Source organism: Melanaphis sacchari, unplaced genomic scaffold (genome assembly GCF_002803265.2).
Source record: "Melanaphis sacchari strain LSU unplaced genomic scaffold, SCAv2.0 Contig20_pilon_pilon, whole genome shotgun sequence".
NCBI lineage: Eukaryota > Metazoa > Arthropoda > Insecta > Hemiptera > Aphididae > Melanaphis > Melanaphis sacchari.
Window position 1 is genome coordinate 5152713 of NW_020271042.1, and position 18491 is coordinate 5171203.

General features: G+C 22.6%; 1 protein-coding gene across 2 annotated transcripts in view; it reads right to left on the reverse strand.

Moving 5' to 3' along the window:
* Window positions 1–1209: 1209 nt before the first annotated feature.
* Window positions 1210–18491, reverse strand: part of LOC112593700 (RYamide receptor-like) — a 51548-nt gene continuing 34266 nt past the window's right edge. For both annotated transcript variants that reach the window (XM_025338216.1, XM_025338215.1), the window contains 4 exons: window positions 16186–16403; window positions 3961–4061; window positions 3797–3887; window positions 1210–1876 (listed from right to left, as the gene is read on the reverse strand). In XM_025338216.1, coding sequence (XP_025194001.1) covers window positions 1589–1876; window positions 3797–3887; window positions 3961–4061; window positions 16186–16403 — 698 coding nt within the window. In that variant the 3' untranslated portion in view covers window positions 1210–1588. The remainder of the gene's footprint in view (window positions 1877–3796; window positions 3888–3960; window positions 4062–16185; window positions 16404–18491) is intronic.

Genomic DNA, 18491 nt, shown 5'->3' on the forward strand with positions numbered 1-18491 from the left:
TGAAAGTTATAAAAATAATTTTATGTTATTATATAGATATATTTAATATTGTATATTATACCTAATTATGTTTTTATTGGACATTTGTTTGAAATATCGGAAAATGCATGCATGTCTTACATATTTAATATATTAATATTTATTGTTATAACTTACTAGTGTTTTTTTTTTTTTCAGAAATCGCTATTAGTAAATTGTTTATACCAAAATAATAAGTAAAATTCCTTATAGTATTTCATGTTTATATATAGTATAATATATTTAATGTTATTATAGATATTGTAGTTAGAAGTATAAGATCAATATATTTTAGTTCATGATTATTATTCATTGTAAGTATCTACTACCTAAATACTATGTATGTAGTAGGTACGTATACTTAACACGTTTGATATTATATATTATGTTAATACAAGTAATTAGAATTATAAATCGTTGGCCTGATATTTCATTTTAAGTAAGCCGCAGTAAGGTAATTACAATTATATAATATTATAACATTTTATTTATTTAACTCTTACAAATAATAATATTCAAACTGTAAATCTAGTATAACCTATTTACGTCATTTATATTATTTGTATTTAAATTGTATACAATGCATATTGTAGACAGTAGGATATATAATAACATTTATAATATTATATTATATAGTATACATATTGTACACAGAGTTATTCACCAAACACGCTAACCTTATTATTTTTTTTAGTAATAAAATTATTCAAATTCTTGTTTTTTAGAACTTTTAAATATATTTTTTTTACAGCAACTTAAGAGTTTTCTTTTTGTGATCTAATTTATTTATTTTTTTAAATGAGAATCGTCCTATTTTTTTGCAAGTTGTTATTTAGACGGATTATTTTAGTATCTAAATCAAAATTCTAACAATAGTATATAGGTTTTAAGTTTAGAAGATATGTAGGTTTGATTTTATCAAATCATTAAGTTTTCACTTAAATAATTAATATTAATCTATCAAATATTTTCATAATTAGTAAAAATACTAAATCTAATATTACGTTTGTTTATATTCATTTTTAAGGTTATTATTTATTTTATATTATTAAAAAAAAAGTGGGTGTGTTTTTGGTGATTAATCCTGTATATTTATTATTATATATATATAAAAAAAACACTTTTTAACAAAGTTAAACGTATTATTATTTATGTCTATTAAAAACAGTTATTGTACATAGTTATATTTTTTAATTACATATTACGTAGAATCATGTAACTGCTTGGTAATAATAATATTTCACGGTATTATGTAGCCGGGCAAAGGATTATTATTTTGCTCTTGCGAACTTGAAAATAGTGGCATCATTATTTTAATTAAATATCCAATATTATTGTTGTTATACGGACATACTATATAGGTACTACCGAATCCAGTTCGGTGCGATCATCTTTATCACGTTTCTTATGGGGCCATAACGATATCAGCATTATTATTACAATAAATGCAGTATTACCACAGAGTAAGAATATTACTGTAATATAATATTATAATCGAAAATTATTTTAACACATTAAACCGACGCATAGAGTAATTATTTGTCTCCAGACAAAAAGCATTTTTTGTTTTTTATAGACACAGTTCTCTAAGGTCTGAACGACTGCCGCATTTGATCAACGTGATTTTGCCTGATTTGCACACGAACATTTCCAACTCGTCTCTTTTTGGTGAGCTATCCACGCACACATCGTTCGCTGTCGTTCTGTCCGTACACCGCGTTGAATATCCTCTTTTCCATTCGGAAAATGTGGTGGACCGCATTGAGGAAAACCTCCCGTGATTCGCGTTTGATTTATTACGAAAACGACCACGTCGGAAGTGCCTCAATTTTATGTGGAATTCACGTTTGAATTTTTCCTGAAATTTCAATATTGTAAATGACTCTTACCTGTTATCCGTCTGAATATAGTTTTAATAATATCCACAAATCCCCAATCGATAACTCCGTAACAATATACTACTCTACCAACATCGTGGTGAAATATAAAACATAAATTATTCGACTTATAATTTTGATACATTTTGTATGAGTTAATATTGTTTATTTTAAAACGCATATAAAAATCTACAATATATTATTACATTCATTGTTAAAATTATATTAGTTGTGTAATCAAAAGTTATGGTTCACTATTAATGTCACTTGTATATTAATATTTTTGTGAATAGTAAATGACGAAAGTAAGCGGCTTAATAAATTGTAATAAAGTTAAATAGGTTACCTAATTAATTATTTCTAGTCCAAAAATTTTTAAGGTATACTCATAAGTATACTAAGCCATTAAATATGTTTAGTTGATAAAAAAATAATTTTAATCGAAAATTTTGGTTTTAAAAAGTGAAATATATATTGTAAAATTTCAAAAAAATAAAATAAACAACAAAACCATTTGTTTTTAATTTATAACTCAAAATTAACAAATAAATCTTGCAGTGTTTATTATAAACGTTAAGACGTCTAAAATATTAACTCTAATAGGAATTTAACATACATAACATAGCTTATAATGGTGAATTAAGATGTAAAATTTCAAAATTAACTCTATTTAGTTTATTTATTATTTTTGTTGTTTATTTCAATTATTTAAAACTAAACTTTTTATGATCTTTGACCAAACAAAATTACACCTATATTAAGTTTTTATTTTTATTTCGTATTAAAGCTTAAATTAAAATGTTTTTCAATGTTAATAAATTTTAAAACAAAACATTTTAATACAAATGTAAAAAGAAAAATATTAATATGATATAATAAAATTATTTTTGTTTTATAAATTATTTATTTTTGTTTTTTAAATTATTTTCAAATTAAATTCATAATGATACATTTATTTTTATAAATACTAATTTATACTAAAATTGTAAGATATTTTATTTTTCTAAAAAAAAAAAAAAAAAAAAATAAAAAATATTCAATACTTGATTTAGAATATTTTAAATCAAAATTTAATGAATCACTATTTAGAGACATATTTTTACCACGTCTGTCCATATTTTTGAACATATTTTAATAATTATAGTAAGAAACAAATTATACTGATTGTATAATACATAAAATATGAATAAAGCAGATAATTGGTTTTCGGTAATGTAGCATTTTGAGTATATTTCGCATTATTGTAATCTATTTGTTAAATTTTAAATTTCAACTTAATAAAAGCTCATTGAATATATAAGAAAAACAATTTTAAGCAAAATGTTCTATCAGCATTAATAAGACACTAATTATATTTTATGATGCATTTATATTTTTATGAATGTAATTTGATGAAAAAATTGCATTTTAAAATGTCATCTGTGTATAAAATGTAATGATATATTTTAAAAGTTTCAATAGTGCATATGAATAATATTTTAAAAATACAATTAAATAACTAGATTCGTTATTCTTCATTCAAATATCAAATTACATCTAAATTCAAGTTTTTCAGATATCCTATACAATAATTATTTTTTATAACTGAAAATCAAAGCATATTAACTGATCTAAAGGCTTATAATGAACAGAAATAAAACATACACTTCCTTGTAAAAATCATTAACATTCGTCACTTCGCTCAGAATCTCAATGAAGAATATTTTACAATATTAATTCAAATAAATTACAATGAATGGTTCTGTCATAGATTTTAGTAAATTAATCGTCTGCTTATAATGAATAATATGATATAATATTATTATTTATAAACTTAATACGTAATATTTAATGTTCTAATATATTTATAATATTTTTCATTAATAAATGAAAAACATACAATAATAACTTATGATACTTACATTATATATTCCATAGATGAATGGGTTGTAACAACTGTTGCTCATTGCCAGCCAGTCACAACAAAAGAATACAATGTTTATATAGCGAAACCTAAAATAATTCAAATTTAAAAATTTATTTGTACATTCAGAAATTGAGTACCGACAAAGCAATAATAATTTACTGATTTATTGATGGGAATATATCTTGAAGTACGTTATACGTTTGTAATGGTAACCAACATAAAACGAACAATCCAACCACAATAACTAACATCTTTATGACCTGGAAAATATCATCAAATAGATATATACATTTAATTTTTAAATTGTATTTAACGTAAGACAGTGTAATAATAAAAATAAATATATCAATTAATCTAGTAGTTTGTTAGAGTATTTATCACATATGAATTCAACATTATTTTTGTTTACAAAATGTAAAATAGTTAAAAATTATCAAACAGCCTTATGAATAATAAATTGCTGCTAATGCAATTAGGTTTCGTCTCAATTATTTCCTTGGAAATGTTTAATTAGTAATTCAAGTAATTTATATTCTTTTTAATAGTTTGTCAATGATACTTAAATATTAATAACCAAACTTATTGTAATTTATAAAATATCTAATAGTAGTAACTAAGAATAATAAAATTACTACCATTTACAATTAATACTAATATTTATGATAATTATAGTAATTATACAATTTGTATAAAATATTAAGAAAACCAATGATTATATAAGTGTATTCACTAAATTTTATACGATAAGTGTGTATGACGACTAGCTTACTAAATTATTATGAAAAAGTGAAAAATATATATTTTGTAAAAGTATGTAAGTTTGCTAAGATATCGTTTCTGTTTCAACTTAATATTGAACTATGCAGATTTTTACCGTATAGGTAGACTCAATTTTTTTAAAACTGTATATAATAATATCTGATAAGTTTTATCACACATATATTATGCATATAAATATGCAGTATATAATGATTGCCATCGTAACTTTTAATAAAATTAATTGGTTCAAAAATGCAATAAATAATTTAAAAGAATATTGATGTAAATTGAACTATTGTCCTTGTAAGAATAATGATGTAATTTTGAAAAATGTGGAATATTTTATATCAATTTATGTTTTATTACTGAAACTTAGTTAATTTTTTTTAAACTAGGTAGGTAATATAATAATTGAAAAATTAATTTTTTATTTTCAGTAGTGAAAAATATATTTGTTTCAATAATTTATAAACAGTTTAATTAAAACTATGAGTTAGTTGAGCGTTTTTAAGAAGCAACAGACAATCGATATGTGCTTATATACTCATATTTCTACTCATTAACTCATTATACTACCATATTTTACTGTCTTTTTAGATATTGTGTTTCTATTTTTTTAAATGGAAATTGTATTACAATAAAAACGTTTTAGTTTTTAACAAAATATTGACAAACTTTAAATAAACCAAGCTTATAGCCTACAGCATTTATTCAAATCCAATGATTGATTTAAATTAATTATAATAATACTACAGTTCTAAAAAAAATGAAAAACTGAAAATACAGCTTTTGTTTCTAATCTTACCTAAGTTTTTTTTTATTTTTTTATTTTTATTGAACTTAAGCTCAGCGACTGGGACCATTAGCTGTTGTAGGGGTTATGAACTGTGGTAGGGGTAAGGTTGGTACGATAGGTTATTTTTTTATGATTGTTGTTACGGTTGATAACAAACACGTGTATGTGTGGCAAGGTTTTTAACCACTATGATCCCGGGTGGTCACCCATCCAGGAGCTAGTAGCTGTGGTCGATACTAACTCTCAGTTGCATTCCGTGACTAGTAGCAGCCTACGCGCCACGCCAATCCACACCTTAGTTTTTAAATAATATGAAATTAGAACTAGAGAATTATAAGTCGGACAACGTACATTTTTTTGAATATTTACATATTCAATTTATCAAAAAGTTCAATAGTTAAAAGAATAGCATTTCTAATATTAATAATATTCACTTGATGTACCTAATTAGTACCTATTTAGTTTATTGGAATTTTAATCTACCTACATTATAGTTTAGTCATTTTGAATTTTCAACAAGTTTTTATGAAAATTTAACAAAGTCATTAATAACGACGTATAATAAAATTGTAAATAAATGAGTTTTCAAATATCTTTGGATTCACTTTATTTCATTGTTTTTTAATTTACTGATTGATCTAAAATATGATAGTTCACATCACGATTTTTCTTCAATACTATAAAATTTAGGTTTAAACTCCTCAATTGATCGCAAGCATGCAAGAATACAATTTATAAATATCTTCAATAATAGATCTGCTACTTCTTAGAAATATAATGAAACTCTTCGTTGTTGTACGCCGTTAGCTAATTTAAGCTAATTTCTATATTATCTCAAAATGTTTCATTTATTTTACCAAGCTTTAGTTATTAATTTATATTGTACCATTAATTTGTTATTCTATTTTATATTATTTGGAAATAATTGCATTACATTAAGAATGATTTGATACCGAACAATCGTAAGTTACATTTAAAATCACCACTATTTATATTTTTGAACGTTTGAAACAAATCAAATGATTACTGCAACAGTTTATATTGATTAACTATATTTATATTATAAATTAGTTCAATATTTGGTAATAAAAATAAAAAAAAATAATAAAATGAAAAAATATTTTATTAGTTATTTGAAATTTGATAATTTAATTGAGAACTACTTTATGAGATTTGTCAATACATTTTTTGCCTGAAAATGTTAAGCAATTTTTACGCATCAATTTATTCGATAGAAATTCCATAATTTTAATAATTAAACATGAGGTAATTTTACTATTAAAAATCGGACTATAGTTCAAAAGATTTTAAATTATTATTAATATTAAATAATTTCGATATTATTGCTATAATTCTTAGTATTAATATAGCATGTTACACTAGCTGATATTAACTACTGATTATTAAAATCATTTATTTAAATTTTAAATAATTTTTTTTTTGTATTGTGTGATTTCATTGTCATGCAAGTAGTATATATTTGTATGTTCACAGAATTTTTCAGCAGGAAAATTAAAAAAAAATTAATGGGGAATATCTCCTTCAAGCCAATATTTTTTCTAGTATAAAAAAACAGAGATTCTTAAAAATCATATTCAACACTACCACTAATATTTAATATTTTAAAATTTTCAAATATATTAAATAAATTAACAGATATTAATTTATATATATTAATCAAACAATATGAAAATAAATAAATTAAAAACTAAAATCTTCTTATGCAGTCGAAATGAAGTAGCTAAACCAGATTTAAAATTAGATGGTGACACACTAGAAGTAGTTGATGAATATAAGTATTTTGGAAGTACAACAACAAAAGATGAAGGATGTGACAAGGAAATAAGATACAGATTACAACAATGCACGATTTGCATTTCAAAAAAGAAGGGCTTACTCACTTCTAAAAATATAGAAATAATATTAGCTTGAGGGGAATATTCCCCCTAATTTTTTTTAATATCCCTTAATTTGCTATTTGTTTAATGTAAATAAGCATTTTAAGTTTCTTACAGAAAACTATCTAAATTAACAGTATGAGTGATAGTTTGGGAATTAGAACTACACTAAATTAGATCTCGTATTATATTTTTGACCGAATATAACAATTTTGTCAACACGTACAGTCAAAATATTACACCGATTTAAAAATGTTAAAAAATTATAAATATTAAAAAATGATCTTAAATATTTAAAATAATACTATACTATATTAAATAACATAGCATTTATTTTTTAAGTGCAAATTAACAATAAAGGAAATAAATAGACTTAAATATGTTTTTATAAATGTTTGAATATAAAATTAATGACAAATTGTGAATTACTATATAGGAAGCACATACAATTTTAAATTTTAACCTAAGGCTAGTTTAGACTTGAACATTTAATAGAACGTTCCTCACATTATGTTTGATATATTTCATTCGAAGTAGTGGCAGATTTAATTGTCATTTAGTTAAAAAATTCCGACGAAGTCCCTTCCTATTAGCTAATGTGTACCTAAATTAAATGGTTGATTTTTTTTAGTTTTGACCAAAAATTTATATTGCTAACTAGAATATAATTTACCATTATTTTAAAAATAAAATAATTTAAATATATAGGAATATTTCAAAAGTAAAGAAAAAATGTTATAATTAAAATAATTAAAAAAGTAAAAAATATCAAACTAATAACTTATATACGTTAATTTAAGTTATTCTACATTTAACAAACCACCATTGATCACAAATAATATTTTTTTTAGTTATAATCAATGCTACTTCGTATTAATCTTAATGTACAAATATATGATTTTTAATTAATTGCACTGCACCTGTTTTTCCATACAATACAAACTAAAATATATTAATATCAAGAATTCTATTATCGCGGAAACTAAAATAACCATTAACAGTCATTTGTTAGTTCGTGACAAGTAAAATATATTATTTTAATTATTTGATTATAACTCAACTTGTTACAAAACGTATGATTGTATGAAAATAAAAACAACAATTTTATAAGTATAATAAGTAATAACAATCTTTTCATTACTTCATCAGCGGGGCTATGGCGTAAATTATAATTAATTGGATACCGTTTTCGCGATAAATTCGCAAAGTACATAATATTAGAAAATGTGGTAAACAGAGTTGTGAATTTAATGTATTTGTACTATGTTTTGAATATGTGTATACATTTAACGGGTTAAGATATTGTTCTCACAGTAGAATAACTATAAAGTTCTTTCTGATATTTAAAAGTATTATCATAATATTAAAAAGAGAGTCAGCGAGTAATTTCCTTCCCACCACCAATTCACTCAACAACCTAGCTGACTGGTCGGTCACACACACACAACTTATGTTTTTGTGAGTCATAACTAACTGCTAATTTTATCATTGATTATTGTGTATAAAGTGCATTCAATTTACAGTTCTGTTGATAAATGTATGAATGATATATAGTTAGATACCACCTACTTTAAATACAAATTTGAATAAATATCATTATTTAAATTTTTTTCTTATAGAAAAATGTCTAAAAAATGAAGATTTGATTCGAGAGCTTAATAAAGAGCAAAAAAAAAATATTCAACTTCTTGTAGTTGCTTATGAATATCCAAGTTAAACCAAACTTTTTTTTTTACATCAACAGTAAAAAGTACAATAAAAAATATGCCTGCAATGAAGTCTGAGATGAATGCAATTTATGAAACTAATACAATTAATATTAAGAAAAAACTGTAATTTTTCATAATTTTAATAATTAATACAAAATTCGATGAATGAGATAAAAAAATACCATTGGATGTCTAACTTAATCATAAAAAATGTATATTGTCATCTTTGCTTGATTTTTTGGTGTTAATGACACTAAGTAAACAATTTGGGTCTCTGGATATTCGGATTGGAAACATTTAAACACAATCAGTCATAATTCATTGTAATAGTAAACAAAATTTTAGATCTGATGTGGCATTAGTTCAATTTTCTAAAGTTAAATCTATTAAAGCAATTATTTCAAATCAGTATTTATTAGAAGTGAAAAAAAAAAATGGCATAAAATCCTTTAATTATTAGTTGATGTACTTAGTACTATCACTTACATGATTAGTTTTAGCTTTATGAGAACATAGAGAGAATATCAACAATGTTTTTGTTTGTAGAGTTTACTAATCAATTTTAAATTTGTTAGAAAATTATAACCAAGTATTTGAACAAAATGTACAGCCCTTTTAATAAATTATGCAAGTAAGACAACTACAGAAGAAATGATACAAATATTGGAATCTGAAATGAAAATTCGATTTTAAAAAAGATGTATAGAAGCAAAATTGTTCACCGTCATTGCCGACTCCATACAGATATTAGCAATATAGATCAAATGACTATTATGATAAGATTTTTAGAAATTAATCAAAAAAACAAGGGATTGTAATGGCGATTTTTATGTTTAATACCAATAAAAAAGAGCCAGTTGTACTAGTAATTGACAAATTAAGTGTTTTAAGAGCTCATGATCAATATAATGCGTTAGCTAAAAAAGCAAAAAATATTTGATAAAACGTTGATCTCTTTACATATATCTTATAGAACCATAATTTCCAAAGAAGAGGATAAAAAAGAAATGTTGTTACAAATTTATGAAAATACTAGAGAAATAAGTTTATCAGAAGAAGAATAACAGAAAAAATATTTTGAAATATTAGACAACATGATTTGCAAATTAAATGAAAAGATGAATTAATAATTTCAAAAAATTTTAGATTTGTATAATTTTTTAAATCCAGATGAATTATAAAATATTTATTTTATGGTTGGTAATTATTTCATGTGAGCTAAACAAGTGGTTTTGTAAAATAGAGATAAAATTTATACGAGGCTCCTAATAGATTTTCTTTGAACCCTTGAATCCATCATCGAATTTCAAATACATTGTTTTAAAATCTAAAAAAATCTCAAGTATACATATGCATTAATTTTTGTATAGACATTGTTTAAATTTTATTAAAATTACATACATTATATATGTAAATGAAAAATAATTATTTTAGTTATTTTCTTGTGAGGGAGTTAAAAAAAAATATTTATAGGACAATTTACTTTAATGCCATTATGGGTCTAATTATTTATTGTACACAATAAAATTTTCCAAATACTTGTATTAATAAATTATTAGCTATTTGTATCATAAATCTATTCAAACCATTCTACTTGAAATTGATTTTAAGTTACTTTGTATTATTATACTATATACTATTATAATAATTATAATATAATATTTGATCGGCTTTTGAATTAAATTAGGTCAACTTACTATATCAATAAATTAAAAACAAATTATTAATAGTAAAATAACAATGTAATAAAACATTCTTAACACCCTACCTTTGGAACTTCCTTCTAAAAAATAATAACACTAGATTTAGTTTTTTATCAGAAACTATCATCAAAATTATGTTAGGTTATAATTAAAGTATTTTTTCTTTTATTATATAAAGAGTGTATATAAACAAAATATACAAATTAATTAATTGATTAATAAAAAAAAAAAAAATACTATTATAAAACGAATACATCAGAATCTAAAAATGTATATCAAATCAAAAAGTTAGGAATGAAAAACTTTTTCAAAGAAGCAAGGTACCTTTTTGATAGGTAAGATTTTTTGAATTAGGTCATATAACCATTATTAGATAGGTTGTATATCGTTATAACACAAAACATTGAATTGTTTTGAGATGGCTGTCTTGACAGTACTCATATGGGGTTCATAAGTGGAAGGAAGAAAACCTTTGAGACACTATCTGTTTACTATATTTATCGAGGTTACATCAAATTTATCAGATGAAAAAATTATACAATTAGTTGTTCAACGTGGAGTCATCACTGTGAAAATCATGTATGTAATTATTTAAATGGTGTACCACGTTCGTTTTAAAACCTTTAGGTATTTTTAAAAATAAAAAGTAATTTATAATAAATATAACAATGATTACTTTATAGAAACTATGGTCTGTGACTGTGTTTTAAAAAAAAATTAGATACAATATCTGTATTTATAAGAATCCTAGTAATAACGCGTGATTGCGTTATGTTTATAGCAATGGCTTATTATTCTAATGTTGAGTAAAGTTTTACTAATCGATAATAATATGCATTCGTCGATGAAAAAAAAAATGTTTAACATTTGATATTTCTTAATATTTGAAATAAAATATTCAATTACCAATACAATTATTAATTGAAAACTGTAATGATGTAATAATTAATAATTATTTGTTTGGTTTTACTATAAACGTTAGAATAAAGTATAACGATATTGTAATTAGAAGAAAATTATGAACTGTAAAAATGCACTTATCAAATTTATAATTAATTTAGTTTGTTAAACAAATGAACAGAATATAAAAAGAAGTTAAAAAATAATATGAAAAATGTAATAAATGAGATAAAACTACGTACGATAATGGACAAAAATGTACATTACTCAATAATATCTAGTAAATATCTGGGGATATAAGGTTGTTTGGAAAAATAGTCGTTTTTAAATCAACACATAGGTTAAAACTTAAAATTTATTATAAATTATGAGCGATCTCTGGTATGTATTTATCAAATTTTCTACTATTAAATGTCTTGCATAATTTATCTATTCTTTTAATTGTTTAATAATATTTCTTTTCATTTTCTAGCGATTTTTGTTTTAGTATATTGAACTATTTTCAAATGGTTTAGCTTTTTTTTTATAGGGCTCTTATAAATTTACAAATATTTGGATGAATAACAGTTAATATAGATAAAAATTCATTATACTATCATTACTATCTCTCTCTATTGGTTTTATCGAACTATTGGGTTTTGGAAGATTGCGTTTAACTATCAGCCTAGTGACTCCAAATTGTAATTGAAAATTTTAGCTTTTCCTTTTCCTGTTTCTATCCATGAAAATACACCATGACAAATTTTCCAAACGACCGATTGACGTGAACTCATATAACTGACGATATTTTATCCAATCGTAACCATTTTATTTTATTATTGTAGTAGAAATTGTGTTTGGTGGTAGTTCTATATACTAGACAATACACACCAGTAACTTATCTGAAACCGGTGTAGAAACTAAACCATTTGCTTAAGTAATCAGAATTGATTATTAAAATCATTAAGTATTATAACAATTTATTATGATAATTATTATTTTAAAATGTAAATAATAACCAATTGATTTTTTTTCTGACTATTAATTCTGTCATTTTCAGATAATTATAAAAAGCCTTATGAACAATTTTCAGACACTTATTTATTTAATAAGCTATCTAGAAAATTTTAACACCACAGAATAATATTACTATATCTAGTACTTTCTATGGTGTCATTTTATAAGACCTAAAATAATATACGTTTATCGGTAATAATGTAGTCAGTTACTTCTTCTTGAACAATATTTATAGATTGAAAAATCAAATAGGTATATGTTTTATAAATCATAATAGATTTTATTCATAATATATTTAAAAATTCAAGGGGATAATATATAAAGTACAATAATTTATTTAGATAATATTCATTTGAATTTTTATTTCGTTACTTTCGTTTATTTAATAAAAATATATTGTAAGTAAAAATAATATTCATTTGAAATAACAATTTGTGTCGGAATAGAAAAGTCATGGAATATAGTAAATAATTAAGTAACAAAATACGGTTTATAAGTATACTTAAAATTTAAAAAAATCAGAATTGTAATATATAAATAATTTAAGTATACTATATTAATTTATCCATGGCGATGCACTTATAAGAAACATAACATATTCATCTAACAACAAGTAGCAATATCTCATTTATGTTTGGTACTAATTACTATAAAAAATTAATCAATTTTTTTAAATTGTTGTTTGAAAACAAATATTGGTTTAATGTTTTTATTTTATATGTATAAATAGCTATACAACGAAAAATAAATCGAACTGTATAAAATATTAGATTTCAAATTTACATGATATGATATAAATTATTTTCTTGAGGCGTAAAAATGATTTATTGTTAAAAGTTAACACAACTTATCTTTACTAAAATGTAATTAATATTTTGTAGCAGTAGTTATAAATTTATATTAAAATCCCATACAGTATAGTATATATCTACAACTATAGGTGTTTCAGAAGTGTTTATTTTCTGCATCAGAAAAAAAAACTATCATTTTAAAATTTTGTAAATACAGTAATAACCTACTCTAATTGCTTTGAATTACATTTTAATTTGAGAGAAAGAATTAAAAATAAAGTACCCAACCCTTACGATATCATATTTTTATCTACAAAGGTATAAGCTATTAAAATATGTAAATAAATATACTAAAATGGATTTATTAATAATTGTAAATATAATAAATTTAGATTTATCCACTCATCCTTCCAAAGACCGTATGGATACCTTGTTAAGTACAACTTCACCCTGAATCTATAACTATATATACGTATATTATAGTAAAAGATATAATGAATATACTTAGTATGAATTGTTTATTTAAGAAAAGTGACAAATCATAATTTTTCAAAAAAATACTTAAAAAAAAAAATTGTGGTTATAGACCGTTTGTAAATTTTTGAATTTAATTATACTATTTGAACAAATTAGTACAATAGTTCTTTTTATATATGAATTCAAATATTTAGTTTGCTTAAATATACCCAAATTTTTTGTTTTTACTTAACCCACTTTAAAAAAATCTATTCATAAATGTATATGGTATAAAATTAAAATAAATTAATGAAACTTGGATACGGTTACATATTATATTTTATCGACATTATCAATCCATTATCAAGGTTAATTTTATACAGTAGCTCAGTGTTTGCGTGTCACTAAATCGAATTCATCACACAGTGAGTAATTTTTTTCATTTGATTCTCTATTCATGGCTTACCCTATTCTGTTTTAAATGATTACCCTGATGCTAAAGGTTTAGGATCATGTTGAATTACACTTAAAATGTGTGCTTTAATAAAATATTGCTTCTGATTTTATTTACAGGAACAACAAATTACGATAAAAAATTACTGTAAAATATATAAATACGTCTATAATATTATTATTATTAATATGCTAGAGAAATAATACAACTATGGTGCTCTAAAAATAATTAATCCTTAATATATGTATAGCATTAATATTATATAGTTATATTTTTATATTAACTTATTTAAAATTAATTTTTATTGTTTTAAATAATAGTAATTTATTTTCAATAACGTTTCAAACAACACATAATATTTTCAAACACAATGTTTCATAATTGATTAATAAAACAATATAGTTAACTTTATCAACATTTTCTGAGAATTTTTAACATTTAATTTTTGTGTATTATGATTTATTTTAAAATTATATTATTTTAAATACTTTTTGTATCGGTGTAAGATTATGTAAAAAACTATTTTATTTATATATTTTATGTACATTTTGTAATTTATAAATTAAATTGTTAGTAGAAATTAAAATTTTATTTTACTACGAAAATTGTGTTATTAGCAATTATAAAATTTCAATTATTTAATTTTAGAACGTTGTATTTGTGATTGAAAATATGCTGAAGGAAAATTTTTTAAAACTAAAATTTTCAAAGAAGCAAAATTTTTTATCTGGCTGCCACCCTCCTATTACAAAATGTGAAAAATAAATAGTTTTGTTTAATTTACTCCAAAGGTTTTGAACAGGCTAATATATACTATCAATAATTAAAAATGACAAGAACTCAGGACTTTCCGGATCAATTAAAACTGTCACTATATTTTATTAATCCTAAAAAAAAAAAAAAACACTAAACAGTATGGTTGATACTCAAAAACAATTTAATTTACCATTCTAGTCACTTTTGCTTTAACTAAAATTTAAAAAAACATATTTATCCAAGTTTGATATTGAATTTTAATATTTTGTACATCTATGCCTCACTTGTATGATACATATAAAACGTTAAAATTACTCCTACCTCGGCTCAAGTAGGTTAGATGGTTATAAAATGTATTAAAATAACTTATGATATAAATACTTTTCCTATTCTGCTCTTCTGCGTGGAAAAATAACGAAACATTTTTAATTTATCTTTATTTTTCTTAATTAAAATTGAAAAGCCAAAGTTTACAGACAAATAAATCTTAACGGGGCCATTATCAGTACTGTAAAATATGTTGTAAATTACATATTGACTAATATCTAGATAGTTTAATGTTTCTTGAAAATGTGGCTCTATTAAATATATGAGTCTGTTGGCAAATTTTCACATTTTTCCATGAAAAGTGTACTGAAGTTAAATTATTTTATCCACAGTTTCAGGTATTTATCTTATTAATATTATTAATGTAATATAAATATTATCTTATATTTAATTACATTTTTATTTATTTAATTTCTTTCATATAAAATTCAGATAACTGAAATATTGTATCAATATCAAATTCGAATCGTATTTATGTTAAAACTCAATTAATAACTAAAACGAAAACAAATTATCAAAAATTCATTATTATATACAATTTTTGTAATAAAGGTTAAAGCATACTTTTATAGATACAATTTTTAAATGTAACCTTTGAAGTTTTAAAGTTGTAAAACTTTTTCTTGAATAATAACCATGATTGTGATTGATGTCTATCATTTTTAAAGGACATTTTGTGCAATTTCCATTAATCGGTAAACAGTGTCATTATAAAATGCTTTCAAAAGATACTAAAGTCAAATAATTATTGGGTACTTGCAAACGCAGTTAAGCGATGGGAACAGATATTAAAATAAAATAATTAACAATATTTTGTTTTCAAAGCGTTGAGCACATACTTTTTTTTTGTTCCTCATTAAATTTGCATCTCTACTGTCCTGCGCATTGCCTGGTGCGTGTGAGCCCCACAGCCGTAATGCCATTCTCATATATACAACAGTTATAATGACAACGGGAACTAGATACTGGACAAATAGAAGCGTTACCCTGTAGAATAGCATAGAGCGCTCTGGAAGCCGAACGTTGTAGCAGAACGGTTTAACCAACTTCCGGCCGTCTGTAACATATAATAAACAAATTCAACTTAGTTATATTATATATATATATATATATATTATACAATGCATATAAGGTGATGTTTTTAAGAGAAAATATAAATTTTCTTAAAAAGCATTAATTTTTTAGAAATAGTTTTTACAAAATTTAAAAAAATTAAGTTTAAAAAAAATTCATGTGTATTTTATTTATTATAAATGTTTAAGACTTATTCGTCTAAACGACAGTATACAATTTTTATTGCATACTCAAAAGAAAAATTTTTTTTTAAATAATTAGTTAAACTCTTTAATTTGAAAGGAGAGTTGAGCAGGTCACAAAGGGTTATTCCATTAAATTTTGTTCCATTTTTCTGTTTATTGAAACTTAAAAACTTACAACTAATTTATTAAATACTCATTTAAAATCTTTGTACATTGAAGTTCTAAAAAACAAATTAGATATGGAATAAAAAATTAATGTTATTTATTTAACTAAATCCATAGTATAATTTTAATTTTAGAAAATATTGACTAGTAATGACTTCAAATTATACTTAAAAAAAATATTTTCAAAGCTATTAATACTTTTTGTGAAGACAAGTAAAGTTTTAATATACCTTTTACATGATCATTACATTTAGGTATATTATACTCTCTATCATACAGATAAATAGAGTACCTAATATAAAAATAGATAATAGAATAATTGTTTCATTGATATTTTTGATTTTCTTGAAGACAAGTATGGCATGGCATTAAATTAATTAATTTACATTGCCATTCGTTCAATTAATTTATGTAAGCCTGTGATATTAATTGTATAATATAATTCTTTTTCTTGACAATTATTGTACATTTACGTATTATAAAATAGCAATGCATGTATTTTTTAATTTTGTTGTATTTAGAATATTAATAGATTCTTTTAATATTTTACAATGTTAAAAAAAATATTGTTGTGTCTCAATAAAACATTGATTTTCTTATAACACTTATCATTAACTCCGAAATTGTAACTGGTCGTATCTAAACTAATTAAAATTTGATTAAAATAATTACAAGTCTAACTAGTATATTTTTTGAATATTATTATTGCCAATCAACATATTATAAAAAAAAATATTCTAAGCTCTAAAATTAAACAGAACCATATGAATTGTACATTTTGTGAATGCTTGCGTGATTATATTTTGTGAACACTCAATGATTGTTAGCTTTATATAGAGGTATGTGCAACATCTGCATATGATGTCTACATATTTATGTAATTTAGACAAATATATCCCTAAAATAATTTTAAATGTCATTTATTCTATCAAATTATTGTTAGTTATATCACAACGGCTTTAATATTAAATACCAAGTCACAAAATACATTTGTTTATTTAATCAAAAATAATTTTGAAATAAAAGTTGAAATAGTGTTTAGTAAAATAAATCTAAAATATTCCATTGGACTTAAGCCTCTGCGGGCATTATTTTATCAGAATTTTTTTTTAAAATTAATATTTCAATTTATAAATTAATACAATTGCATATATTATTAGTACGATAGTAAACCTAATTTTAGTATTTTACCTTATATTCGTATTGTGTATACATTCGTATACAGTGTTAGGAACATAAAGTAAATAAATCATCTGGATAAAGATAACAACATTAAATTTTATCTAAAATATAGATAAAAAATAAATATGTTTTATCCAGATAAATATAGAAAATAAAATAAAAGAAATAAATTATTAAAAAAAATATATACTTTTATTATGAACACGCCTGTATATACGTTTATTTTTGTCTTAATTTGTTACATGTTGTATATCATTAAACATTAACTTTAACACATCATATTATTATTAGTAATTAATATGAGAGTAACTTTTGACTAAAGACTACAAACAATTATATAACTTCACTTCTTAGTTCGTATCATGACATTTCGAATTGAAGAAATAATAAACGCAAAAAGATAACAAGTGAGGAAAATGTTTAATTTAAATATAGCATTTCTAAGAATACATTCTAAAATAACATACACAAAAACGCACACAAAAATTATTAATTAACAACATTAAAAAGATATTTACGAGTATTGTGTATACGAAATA